Source organism: Brassica oleracea, chromosome C3 (assembly GCF_000695525.1).
Source record: "Brassica oleracea var. oleracea cultivar TO1000 chromosome C3, BOL, whole genome shotgun sequence".
NCBI classification, from domain to species: domain Eukaryota; kingdom Viridiplantae; phylum Streptophyta; class Magnoliopsida; order Brassicales; family Brassicaceae; genus Brassica; species Brassica oleracea.
Genome location: NC_027750.1, coordinates 36,279,605 through 36,292,940, shown reverse-complemented (window position 1 = coordinate 36,292,940; position 13,336 = coordinate 36,279,605). Strand labels below are relative to the sequence as shown.

At 36.8% G+C, this 13,336-nt stretch overlaps 2 protein-coding genes and 1 pseudogene across 4 annotated transcripts; 2 read left to right on the top strand and 1 right to left on the bottom strand.

Annotated features, from left to right (window-relative positions):
- Positions 1-4,261: 4,261 nt before the first annotated feature.
- LOC106334719 lies at positions 4,262-7,592 on the top strand (annotated as a pseudogene).
- Positions 7,593-7,706: 114 nt separating this feature from the next.
- LOC106334721 (phosphoglycerate mutase-like protein 1) lies at positions 7,707-10,509 on the bottom strand. 2 transcript variants are annotated; one of them, XM_013773060.1, is made up of 10 exons: positions 10,288-10,509; positions 9,756-9,817; positions 9,512-9,619; positions 9,340-9,419; positions 8,931-9,093; positions 8,770-8,844; positions 8,546-8,634; positions 8,215-8,334; positions 8,096-8,140; positions 7,707-8,014 (listed from the first exon to the last, which is right to left on the bottom strand). In XM_013773060.1, the coding sequence occupies exons 2-10, from the start codon at positions 9,813-9,815 to the stop codon at positions 7,909-7,911; spliced, it is 846 nt and encodes a 281-aa protein (XP_013628514.1). In that variant the 5' UTR covers positions 9,816-9,817; positions 10,288-10,509; the 3' UTR covers positions 7,707-7,908. The 2 variants fall into 2 exon arrangements, with proteins under 2 accessions (XP_013628514.1, XP_013628513.1); XM_013773059.1 differs by having other exon boundaries at positions 9,756-9,824; positions 10,288-10,494.
- Positions 10,510-10,779: 270 nt separating this feature from the next.
- LOC106334720 (protein trichome birefringence-like 12) lies at positions 10,780-12,640 on the top strand. Of its 2 annotated transcripts, none has more exons than XM_013773058.1 (4): positions 10,780-11,390; positions 11,589-11,708; positions 11,815-12,064; positions 12,178-12,462. In XM_013773058.1, the coding sequence occupies exons 1-4, from the start codon at positions 10,849-10,851 to the stop codon at positions 12,211-12,213; spliced, it is 948 nt and encodes a 315-aa protein (XP_013628512.1). In that variant the 5' UTR covers positions 10,780-10,848; the 3' UTR covers positions 12,214-12,462. The 2 variants fall into 2 exon arrangements, with proteins under 2 accessions (XP_013628512.1, XP_013628511.1); XM_013773057.1 differs by having other exon boundaries at positions 10,785-11,390; positions 12,155-12,640.
- Positions 12,641-13,336: the final 696 nt, after the last annotated feature.

The window sequence follows — 13,336 nt, the reverse complement described above, 5'->3', positions numbered from 1 at the left end:
AGTACTTCAACAACTGCTTCAGCACGACCAAGACAACACTCAAGAGCTTTTCACTCTCTATAAAATCAGCTTCTGTGTCTCTGTCTTTTCCGACGATCCTCAGAGCTATTTTATCATTAACTCCACGTTCTGCAATGCCTTTTCTCCAAGGCATCAAGAATATGAACATCTTCCAAAACAACAAGTGCAACTTTCATTTTCTTGGAATTGCACTTATTCCACTTTCTTTAGGTCGTAAACTTGCTACCCAAGTTTATTCCTCTTGCATTTTCTCCAAGATACTCTCTTGCTCTCCAAGTCTACACGACTCCAGCTCAGCACCTTGACTCCACATGGTCTTCACCACTCAACATGACGTCTGCTTCAGCAACTACGCCAGCGACTACTTCAGGGCAGACATCTTACATCTTCACGGAGTTGGTGCAGAACATACGTAATGATTTACCTATGTAATTAAATAGTAAAAATGTTATATCTGCGCATTTTTAATCATATTTCGGGTTACTGCAGTTATTGTTGCATGGTTGTAGACTTGAGGATGTTCCCGAAAGATGGTCTTGCAATGACTGTGTTGAGGTAATCCATAGTATAAAAAAATTCAAAAATTTAATTTTCAACAAAACGTTTTAAAATCCTATTATATCTCATAATAACTTTTTACAGTGATATGATTAAGTTTGTCACCATCACCGCTATGTCAAAAGGGTTCAAGTACTTTTCATTTTCAAATTTTAATTCTAAATTTTTTATTTTTTTTTGAATTTTTATTTGTTTCCATATTTTTTTTTATAAATTTCCTATTTTCTATTTTTTATAAATTTCTACAATTTCTTAGTTTTGTTTTTGAATTTTTAAATTTTTATTTGTATTTTACTTTCTGTTTTTTCTTACTTATTTTTTCTTAATTTTTAATCGGTTTTTACAGTTTAGTTTTATTTTTTAATAGTTGTTTTGAATTTATATAATTTGTTTTTATTTTTATTATTATTATTTGAATTTATGAATTTGATTTTATTTTTCTTAATTTTTCCTGCATTTGTATCAATTTTTAGAATTTATATTGAATTTTATCTAATTTAATTTGTTTTTGTTAATTAAAATAATTAAAAATATTTTTTTTATAAAAAGTAAACTTTCATGTCACCGATTTTTACCTGGTAATGAACAGTATCCGGTCACAATTTTGACGTGTGCAATAAGTAAGTTAGTTTTGATGTTTATATGTTATTTAAACAAGTTCATTGTTTAAATTTTTATTAGTTGAGCTTTAAAGTTTAACTAGATTTTGATCCGCGCGCCCGCGCGTGTGTGTTTAAAAAAAAACGATATTATTTGTTTTTTATGTCACTATTTTGGGGTTGGGCAAAAAACTCGAATTCGAAGAACCGAACCGATCCCAATCCGAATAAGTAGTACCAAATCCGAACCGAAATTGATTAAATATCCGAATTATTCAAAATTTTGGTATTTGAAGAAGTGAAACCTAGTCCGATCTGAACCGAAGTATTTTGGGTATCCAAAATAGATTTATATACTTATATATATTAATTATTTTTAGATTTAATATATATAAAAACATCCAGAATATATATGATACTTTTAAGTTCGTTTAAATACTTGAAAATATATACAAATAATCAAACGTAAATATCTAAAATAGTTTAATATACTCAAAACTCTAAAAATACTTAAATAGTTATTAATTCTCTATCCAATTTAAATTGGTTATCCAAAATTCGAACTTAATCCTTAAAGATCTGAACCGAACACGAAATCCAAAACAGATCCGAAAACGAACCCGAACGCCCACTCCTAATCACTATTATATATCTTATATGTATCATCATAGGTTACAAAAATATGTGTTATCATATAATTAATCTCATTTTATACGTCCCATCAAATAAGTAATCTTATAATTAATAATATTTTATACATACAATCATATAAATAATCACATATATTATATTTTTAAATTTCAGTGTGAAATATAAAAACCATAATTTAAGTTGGTGCTTGAAATTGAGCTTTGTATTGTATTTTTCTTATATATATTGAAAATATTTTTATAATGGTTATTGAAAAATATGTTAGTAAAAACAAATTTTGAATATATGTATATTTTTGAATGAATTTTTGATATAAATCCATTTTTAATTATTATTTTGATTTGAATATGTATATCAAGTAGCTAGGGGTGTCAAAAAAGATAAAAATCAATGGGTCAATCCAAACCAATCCAATCCATGGATCTTAATGGATACAAAAATTGGGTACAAATGGATTAATGGATTAAATGGGTTGATAGACTTAATGGATTGAGTTAAAATGGATTGGATTTGTAATGGGTGATGAGTTATCCATAACCAAACCAATAACAATTCATAACAAACAAAAAAATAAATCAAATATATTAAAAAAATAACCAAACCAAATTTCTAAACCAATTTAACTACACCAAACTTTATTTATTTTCTCATATATATAATTATATTTTAATAAACTAAATCTAACATAATTCTCATATATATTTTTATTAACACCCAATTCCTCATAATAAGCCAAATTTAGATTATATTTTGGTCTTTTATTAAATATATTTTGGTTTCTCATAATATATTTTGGTTTTATATTAAATATATTTTTCATAACATTAAATTTTTAATTATATTATATGTTGGTTTTTTAATAAGCCAAATTTAATCTTAATTTTGCTAAAACCTTAAAATCAAGTTTTTCTACCAAAATCGTAAAATTGAGTTTTGCCACCCGAACCACAAAATCGAGTTTTCCCACCAAAACCGCAAAAACGTGTTCCCACCAAAACCACATTTTTCCGCCAAAACAGCAAAATCGACTTTTTCCGCCAAAACAAAAAATCAGGTTTTTTGTTAAATATCAGGATTATCACAAAAATCACAAATTTTTTGTGTTCCGCCAAATATCAAAATTGTTTTTTCCACCAAAACATATAGGTGTGTTTTTAAAGTCTAAAAAATATTTTTATTTTCATCCCTAAAATAATATTTTTATTTAATAATTATTTTTCTTTTGTTTTTGTAATCCACAATAACCATTTAAACTATAAAATTATTGTTCATAGTTTAACCATTAAAACCGTTAACTCATTAATATAAATGAGTTATGGATTAACTCAATCCATTTGTCAAATGGATTGGTTTTATCCATTACCCATATAAGACTAAAACTATTTGGATATGGTTTGGTTTGGATTGATTTACCCATTTTTACACCCTTACAAGTAACATAAACTCATTATTTTTTAATATAATGTGATGGGACTTATAATTTTTTTTAATAGTATAAATCCATTACTTTTTTTTCCTTAACTTATTGCTATACATGTTTTCAAACAACACTATTTTTTTTAACTGCTATCTATGTTGCCAAACAAATCTTAAAGTACTTCTACTTTAATAAGAAAGAAGTGCAAACTTTCACCAACTTCGTGGTTTTTTACGGCGATTTTACCAATCCATTTCGGCCAAAACTTTTCACTTTCACTATTGATATTGTAGACTAGATAATACACATACTTTGATCTCTACTAGATCTTGAGCATGCTGATGAGTTTCTCAATAAGTAACAAATAGATCCTATAAATTCTAGTAGGGACTATACCAAATTCTGATTTAGTTCAGCTTAAGTAAACCAATACTTCATGGAAACCAAAAATCCAACTCGAATGCAATTTTAAAAATCCGCACCAAATCAAACTGACTAAACTAGTTTATGTATCCTAAGAAACCCCAAAAGGGAAGTAAACAAACCGATTATCGATGCTTTAGATTACCGGGGCCAAAATTATATTTTTATAGGATAAGGGGATGGTTTTGTTAATTTGAAATCTCGTTTCAACAATCGAGACGAGTGCATTCAAATCAAGCAAGTACAGTATAATGCAAAAATTGGGTTACAAGTCTCCAACAACTTCAGCGCTCATCCGCACGACTCTGCGGCGAATCAAGTTGGTGGTGGTAAGCTTCATTACCTAATCCTCCGCCGATTACAGGTAACTTCGCAAGCTGAATTCTCCGTTTGTTAATCAGCTTGTGGAGTTTTTTTTTTTGTTCTACCTGATTGCTCGTAGCTTCTTTAGTTTCATTGCTTAGATGATTTGAACCAGGTTTTGTGTTTTCTCGGAAATTTCATCAGTTTCTGAAATTGTTCTGATTGTGGAATCTGGGATTCTTATGAGATAGTTGATGACTTTTTTTTTTTTTTTTTTTTTTTTACTTCAACACCGATGCTTCCGGTGAACAGAACCAACGCTCTTCTAACCATCCTTACCCAAATCAAAGCACTGCGCCATACTCAACAGCTCCACGCGAAGGTTATAGTCCATGGACCCGAAGAAGAAGTCGTTCTAGGATCCAGTCTCACAAACTCCTACATCCAATCGAATCGTCTCGATCTCGCCACCGCTTCCTTCGATCGAATCCCTCCCCGGAAGAGGAACCGTTACTCGTGGAACACGATCCTCTCCGGTTACTCCAAATCCAAGAATCACTGCGAAAGCTTGCGTCTTTACAATCGCATGAGGAGGGATTGCGATGGCGTCGTCGACAGTTTCAATTTAGTGTTCGGGATCAAAGCTTGTGTGGGGTTAGGGGTTTTAGAGAATGGGGTTCTGATTCACGGATTGGCGATGAAGAATGGGTTGGATAAGGACGCTTATGTGGCTCCGTCTTTGGTCGAGATGTATGGAGAGTTTGGTCGTATGGAAGATGCGCAGAAGGTGTTCGACGAAATTACTCTGAGAAGCTCGGTTCTTTGGGCGGTTTTGATGAAAGGGTATTTGAGATACTCGTGAGACTCTGAAGTGTTTCGTTTGTTTTATCTCTTGAGAGAGGCGGGTTTGGGGGTCGATAATGCGCTTACGTTGATATGTTTGGTGAAGGCTTGTGGGAATGTCTTTGCTGGTAAAGAAGGGAAGTCAGTGCACAGTTTATCCATCAGAAGGGGGTTTATAGATCAGAGTGGCTATTTACAAGCCTCTGTTGTAGATATGTATGTGAAATGCAGGTTGTTGGATGATGCTAGAGAGATGTTTGAAACAAGTGTTGATAAGAATGTGGTGATGTGGACAACGCTGGTTTCTGGATTTGCAAAGTGTGAGAGAGCTGTTGAAGCCTTTGATCTGTTCAGGCAGATGCTGAGAGAATCTGTTCTTCCGAGTCAATGTACTTTAGCGGCTCTTCTTGTTTCTTGCTCGAGCTCGGGGACTCAGAGGCACGGGAGAAGTGTTCATGGTTACATGATAAGAAACGAGATTGAAATGGACGATGTAAATTTCACGTCTTTCATCGACATGTACGCTAGATGCGGGAACATTCGATGGCTAGGAAGGTTTTCGATATGATGCCAGAGAGAAACGTGATATCTTGGAGCTCTATGATCAATGCTTTTGGGATAAATGTTATGTTAGAGGAAGCTCTGGATTGTTTTGGTAAAATGAAGTCGCGGAACCTAACTCCAACCTCCGTGACATATGTCTCGCTTTTTTCGGCCTGTAGCCATTCGGGAAACATCGAAGAAGGACGGAAGCAGTTTGCGTCGATGACAAGTGACTACGGGATTGCACCAGAGGAAGAGCATTACGCGTGTATGGTAGACTTGCTAGGTCGAGCTGGTGAAGTTGGTGAAGCTAAGTCTTTTATCGATAACATGCCTGTGAAACCAATGGCCAGTGCTTGGGGAGCTCTTCTGAATGCATATAGAATCCATAAAAATGTCGACTTTGCAGAAGAAATAGCAGAGAGGCTCTTATCCATGGGATCCAATGAATCAAGCGTCTACGTGTTGCTTTCCAACATATATGCTGATGCTGGGATGTGGGAGATGGTGAATAGTGTGAGATCGAAAATGGGTATGAAAGGATATACGAAACCCATGGGATTATCTGCTATAGAAGTCGCCTATATGGTACTATCGCAGGTAGTGGAAATAGTGGTTCCTGAACTAGAAGAGATGCGTGCAGCTCATGTTGTGTCCATCGGATCTGCGGCACTGCGTTCTCTTACTCCGTACTGTGAGGCTGGGTATGTCTTTACGCTTGCTCTGATGTCAGTAGCTGTGATTACTATCACGTACAAAACAAATTAGAATGCTGGTCTAACCATTCTCTTCACTGTCGTAACGTTCCAGGAAAAAAATCAAAATTATCTTATGATATTCGTACCAGTTTTGCGGTCTTCCAGTCATTCTATGCTTCAGACTATATTTCTGCGCAATGTATAAGGTAAATGACGACCAACAAGTGTAAACCTTCCAGATTTGCCTTCAATCACATGAATGTCTAAAGTTCTTGCATACTTAAGGAGTTAATAAGTTTGACTAAGCAAGGTCTCTTAAGTATTAGCAGATATCACTTATGATCTACCCACAAATTGACATGGTGTAACCAGAAAATCGGTCAAGAGTCTGTTACTGTATACAAAAGTCTGATTTGTAGCAAAGTAAAGTGTTAGTACATATGAATGACACTATTTCGGCTGCTTGCTTGTATAAACTACTTGTTGCAGGCGAAGATTGATGGAGTATCACATGGATATCTTCAAAAACGTTGATGTTATTGTGACCCCTACGACTGGGTACGTAAAAACATTCCATAAATAGATAGTTCATTTCAAATACGTTATTTGTATTTTGTATATGAATGACTGCTTGAACTTCTCTTACCTGGCTGGTGAAATGTTTGTCTTGTAAAAACAGTATGACAGCCCCTGTGATACCCCCTTTTGTCAAGTAACAGGTTTGATTGTTGATTTCTCTTCAGCTTCTGATAATAGAGATTGTTGATTTCTTTTCAGCTTATTTGATGCGATTTGTTGTAGCTGCAAACCTCCTGGGCTTCCCAGCCATATCTGTACCCGTAAGCTATGTTTTTGTTTTTTGGTTACTCTGTAAGCCGGCCGTGTACATATCAAAGGAACATGGTCCTATTCTTTGCAATAATCATTTTGTCTTTTTGAGTAACATATGGAAAGAAAAAAAACGCAGGTTGGGTATGATAAGGAAGGGCTTCCAATAGGATTACAAATAATGGGAAGACCTTGGGTTAGCTGCTGCTGTTGAGGTACTCTCTGTCTCTCTCTGTTACCTTCTATCATCTATCTCTAATGGTCCATCAAGCATTTTATCTTTGAAAATTTTGTTGTCTCCTGACCCGGGAAAATATGGTAGCACTGTAGCTGGTTGGTTCTCGGGTCAGATTTCTTACCCGGATATTTGTATTCTATTTGTGGTGTGTTTCAGGAACTTGCTCCAGTAACCAAGAAACCTGCTGTATTTCATGATATGCTCGATACAAACAGAGTCCATACTGATTTGCCAGAGAAGTGAAAAGGCTTCGATCATCTCTGAGTTGGGGTCAAATATCTGTGTTACATTTTCATCGATTGCGTGTATTTTTCAGGTTAACCTGACATTACATTTTCATTGAGTGTATTTTCAGGTTAACCTGACATTAGAATCAATAAGTGGGTCTTGTAGTTGCAGATAAAACCAATTGACGAGTGTTTTGTTATAAAACGTGTTGTATATTTATGATTGACAAATTTTAAAAGAGATGTATACAATGTGTATTGGTTGATGATAATATTTGCGGTTCTTCTACCAGATTAGACCCTTTCAAAACAGAGGGCACAACGTTTCTAAAATTCTTCATCTACAGCATTTAGAAAAGTTACAATTTTATCATTCAATTCTTAATTAAGCAAATACTTTTGTATAAATCAAAGTTTGTCACAAAATATCTTAGAGATCTTTTTAACTCAATGCGAAAGACTAATAGGAAGAGAGTTGCATACAACAAAGAAGCTTGTTTTTGGCATGGGGATAGAGAGATAGAAAGTTGGAAGACAATGCTTAAACAAGAATCATTGATTAACCTTTGATGTTATTATCCTCTACAACAGCATCACTTGGAAGATCTAACCCCTTTGGAATCTTCCCTGGATAATCAGTCACTGATACGTCCGATCCCAACATACTGTTGAATTTCAACATGGAAAAACATTAGATTTATATACGAAATGTTCTATTAAGAAACAACACTTTTGAAATTCCAAACCTTCTATCAACGATGACCATTGAACGTAGCTCGCAATTCGCAAAGCTGCACATCAAAATGCATATTATCAACGCAATAGATTTGAAGTTTTTCACTAACAAAAGGTTAGGGGAGCTTACTGGCTGCAAATTTCCTTCTTAACATCTGGATGGCACTCATTCTGTAGAGCATTCAGTGTGTGAAACAAGAATCCACTATGTGTCACAATCGCTATCTCTCTTTCTTTCCTTGTCCATAGCCTACAAAAATCCACCATACACAGTTTTGAATCTGATAAATCATTACGACTAATGGAGATTACTCACATGACATCATACACAAACTTCTGAGAGCTGCAACAATCTTCTTTTATAAGAGATAGATACTATTGGATGTTTTCCTAAGTTTCAAGTTCTAACTTTCCTACATCTTCAGTCATGGTTTAGGTTATACGCACAGAAGAGAGTGTACCAGTTGAGGAATTTTTTGCCTCTAGCCGCAAGTTCTTCGATTGTTTCTCTAACATCAGCCTTCCACAAAATGTCTTCGTCGCTTTCTATCTGAAGACAAATTTAAATGTGAGGAGTCATTTGATACACATATGAGCTAATAGTCTGGTTGAGCAGAACCAGAAGATTACTAGTAATAATCAATGTCAGACACATCTAATAAGACTCAATGTTTTTTTTACTTGCCAGTGAAAAGTCAACTGCCGGGAAAAGAAACTGATAGTCGCTGATGCTTCTTCTCTGATCGCATGGATGCACCCCCTGTGTCCACAATTAAATGGAATTCAAATGTTAAAACCTGATGCAGCTACAAGTTACCAAGTATGTAGTAAACTGAAATGGCATACCAAATGTTCTCTGCAGGACTCCTCTGTAATGATTGGTGGGCAGTTTGAACTCGATATAGCTGCACGGTTGCTGTTTCCTGCATTTGCTACCATTAGAGGTAGTACATCGCTCATATCCGTGTAGCCATCTCCACCAAAAACACCAACAGCAGTTTGCATTGTTCTACACATCAAACAAAACATTTGTTACAATGTTAGCATCTTCAAAGTTTTATCAAAAGGAAGTTTTCTGTTCAAAATAGAAAAAAAAAAATTAGTGCAAATGAATTGCAGGACACAAGTCTCACACAATGTATTAGTTAGTATAAGAGGAAGTTAGTAACCAGTAACTCTATTAGCCACATGATAAAACCACAGGCCATTAATAACTAAAGATCTTTGGTAATCACACATTGTCTAAAGGGGGTACCTCATGAGTGGAGACGAGATGACCAACTCAATCTTCTTGTGAAGTCCACTGGAACGAACATGCTTACGCAAATTATCTACCTGTAACCAACAGAAACTACTAATATTCAGGGAACTAAAACTGAAGTGTTAGATGTGTGTTTTACATCAGCTAAAGAGGTGTTTCATGGAACCTGTTGCCAGCCAAGTTGGGTTAACTCAGCATCAAAGTAGTCATGAGACATGTAAGCCTTATAGTTCTTGTCCCCATCAACATTGTGAATCCCTTGAGCATGTCTCACCTGATGAAGAAGAAAAAAAACAAGTCAATACTTCTGATCCGGAAACTTAGATACAGGCTAACATTATATCATCTTGAATCTTTTTTTTTTTTTTTCTGCATAATCAAAAAGAAAAACAAAAAAAACAAAAACTCACTAGGTAGATGTTTTTGCAGCGGTGAAGCGGGTACAAACCAATACCAGCGCCAGCCTCCATCTCTGCAAACTGATTCAAACATTAATCTCAGATACGAGGCGCAGAAACAACAAAAAGGACATGATTCAGTATCAACCGTAGAAAATGACAAGCAAGCAGAGTGTTCTAAAAACAAAAGTTTCGCCCTTTTCAGACAAAATCAAATCCAAGACCTAAAAAAGGTAGAAGAATCAAGTAACTTTGTCCAGAAAAAAAAAAAAAAAAGTCAAAACTGAATCAACACAAAGGGAAAGATAAACAACATTTGAAAAGAACTCAATTCAGAGATGACCAGAATCGGATAAGATCTTGTAAACCAAGATTTGTAAACCAAGATTTGAGCTAAATCTAACGGCCAAAAACACAAACAAAATTGAAGAAGAAAACAGGAGACAATGCAGGAGATTATGATTACAGATTTCCAGAAAGTAAGCGACTTTCAGACAACTACTAATTCATTATATGTAGTAGATGCATACACATGTTGACTTACAGGAGATTGGTGGAGGAGATGAACCAAAGGAGATTGAGGGACGAGAGAAGATGGGATTATGAAGTAGGAGAAGGAGAATATGGATTAGCGGATCATTATTATTCTACTAATCACTTATTTGATCTACAATTATCATTTTATTGTAGCAAGAAAAATAATAAAAATAATGTCAGGAGAAGAAAAATCGTAAACCACGGATTCAAACCAGCTGGGTCCGCTTCTTATGATTACGTACAACGAACCAAGCCAAGCCAAAAACAAAACACTCTACAATAACCAAACTTGAACCATCCATTTCTATTATCCACATCTCTATCCATTTAATTTAATTTCAGTTTCCACCTTCAAAATATCTTTTCTTTTCGGTTTACCTAATTAATTCTGTAGATAAACCAATAAACCCTTCTGATCGAAATCAATCGAAACCGTGAAACTAAAACCAATTTTTAAACCAAACCAAAAACCGAAATCGAATTTTAAACGGAGAAAACAAAGAACCGGTTTAAACGCGAGATAGATCGCAGTGAACACACACACTCTCTTCTCCTTCGTGTGATCTCGATGGAGTTCGGATCCAGACGAACCTACACGACGATGCCGTCCAAGCTCCGATCCTCACGTCTCTTACTCATTTCTCTCCTCCTTCTCCTCTTCTATTCCACCACCCTTCTCCGCCGTCCCACCACTCCAAACCTCGTCTCTCCTCCGCCGTGCGATCTCTTCTCCGGCCGATGGGTCTACACTCCAGAAACTCCGAAGCCCCTGTACGACGAGACGTGCCCGTTCCACCGAAACGCTTGGAACTGCTTAAAGAACAGGCGAGAAAACATGGGTGTCATCAATTCGTGGAGATGGGTCCCCGATGGGTGCGGGCTGAGTCGGATTGACCCGACCCGGTTTCTTGGGAGGATGAGGAACAAGAACATCGGGTTCGTTGGGGACTCTCTGAACGAGAATTTCGTGGTTTCGTTGCTGTGTATACTTAGAGTGGCTGATCCGAGTGCTGTCAAGTGGAAAAAGAAGAAAGCTTGGCGTGGTGCTTACTTCCCTAAGTTCAACGTCACTGTGGCTTATCACAGATCCGTTCTTCTCGCTAAATACAAGTAAAGATCTCCCACTCTTCACTAAAGTTTGTGCCTTTATGCTTTGAAACAGGCTCTTCAAAGGACCAAGTTCTAGTCTTGTCCCAAGTTATAAGCTTGTTAGGTGTCTTTGAATGCCATTAAAGTTTAATGTATAATGAGAATGTGTATTTGTATGTGTTGAATTGTTGCTCTAAACTGATATGATAAAGGTCGCAGCCGAGAAGCTAATGAAGACGGGGTTAAAGGAGCTTATCGAGTTGATGTTGATGTTCCTGCTGATGAGTGGATCAATGTCACTAGCTTCTACGATGTTCTCGTATTTAACTCTGGCCATTGGTAAACATATAATATCCTTAAGGACCTTAACCTATTGGATTTTGTTTCTTACAACTTTGTGAAGAATAAGCATTAAGCATTCAAAGTGTATTTGGTTGGTTGTTAGGTGGGGTTACGATAAGTTTCCTAAAGAGACACCTCTTGTCTTCTACCGAAAGGGAAAGCCGATACATCCTCCTCTTGATATATTGCAAGGGTTTGAAGTTGTTGTTCAACAAATGGTTTCGTATATCCAACGACAAGTCCCGGCGAAGACCCTTAAGTTCTGGCGCTTGCAATCACCGAGGCATTTCTATGGCGGTGATTGGAACCAGAACGGTAGTTGTTTGCTCGATAAACCACTCGACAAAGACCAGGTACTACGCTAACTTGTTTTATTGAGGAAGTTCTGTTTATTTCAATCTTGCTTATTATCTGGATTCTCTGTGATGCTAAGACCTAGACAGCTTGACTTGTGGTTTGATCCCAGGAACAATGGAGTGAACAAAGAAGCAAGAAGGATTAATCAAATTATCAAGAGCGAGCTGCAAAACACAGAGATCAAGCTACTTGATCTGACCCATCTAAGCGAATACAGAGCTGATGCTCATCCTGCTATCTGGTTAGGGAAACAGGACGCGGTGGCGATATGGGGACAAGACTGTATGCACTGGTGCCTACCTGGTGTTCCAGACACATGGGTCGATATCTTAGCTGAACTCATTCTCGGTAACCTAAAAACAGAGTAAAGACTGAGAGACTTGCTTGGGCATGGAAAGTCGAAATATATCTAAAAGGATTCACTTTTTAGTTTTTACTGTAAAAATGATGAATTTTGTAGGGTTTCTTTGTTCTTTTTCCAAGATACACACCACCTTCACAAAACACAAACATTTAACCTGTACTGTGAATCTGTGATTCTGTGATGGTTCTATATTATAGAGTTTTAAATTTGTTTTTCTGACTTCATGTGTCAGTTACTTGGGGCTTGTTTGTGCTGTGGAACGGTAACTAAGCTCCCAAGTATCCTAAGGGCATCTTTATCGGGGGTGTCTAACCCCTGTCTCTTATGTTAATTGCCAATTTTAAAAAAAAAATATAGAAAAGGAGCAAAACACGTCGCTTAAACAAGCCACGGTAGGGACGTCGCTTAGAGACAGGTGTCGAAAGAAGACTGGGCGAAGGAGAGATGGTGTTTCGGCCTTCTCGGGTTCTCTCTTGCGTGATGTTTTGCCTCGACGAAATCGTGTCTCTCTCTCTCTCGAAATCTCTCCGCGGTGGATTGGATCTTCTCCGGCTCGTCTCCCTCGGTTGATCACGCCGGCGATCTAGGTCTCCTCGGCGTTCTACCTCTCTCGATTCTCCTCGCTGAGGAACCCTTTGGGCTTCTCTCTCTCGATTCCCCTGGTCCATCGGTGGTCTCTTCTCCGGCTCGTCTTCCTCGGTGGCTCTCGTCAGCGTTGTCTCTCTTCTTGGCGGTGTATCTCTCTCGATTCCTCTCCTATGGGTCACCCTTTGGCCTTCTCTCTCTCTCTCGATTCCTCTCGTCGGTGGCTCTGGTCATCTACGCGACGCATCCCTCGGAGGCTCTCATTGGCGACCTATCTGTCGTCGGCGATCTATCTGATGGTGTCTCTCCTCGACGGACC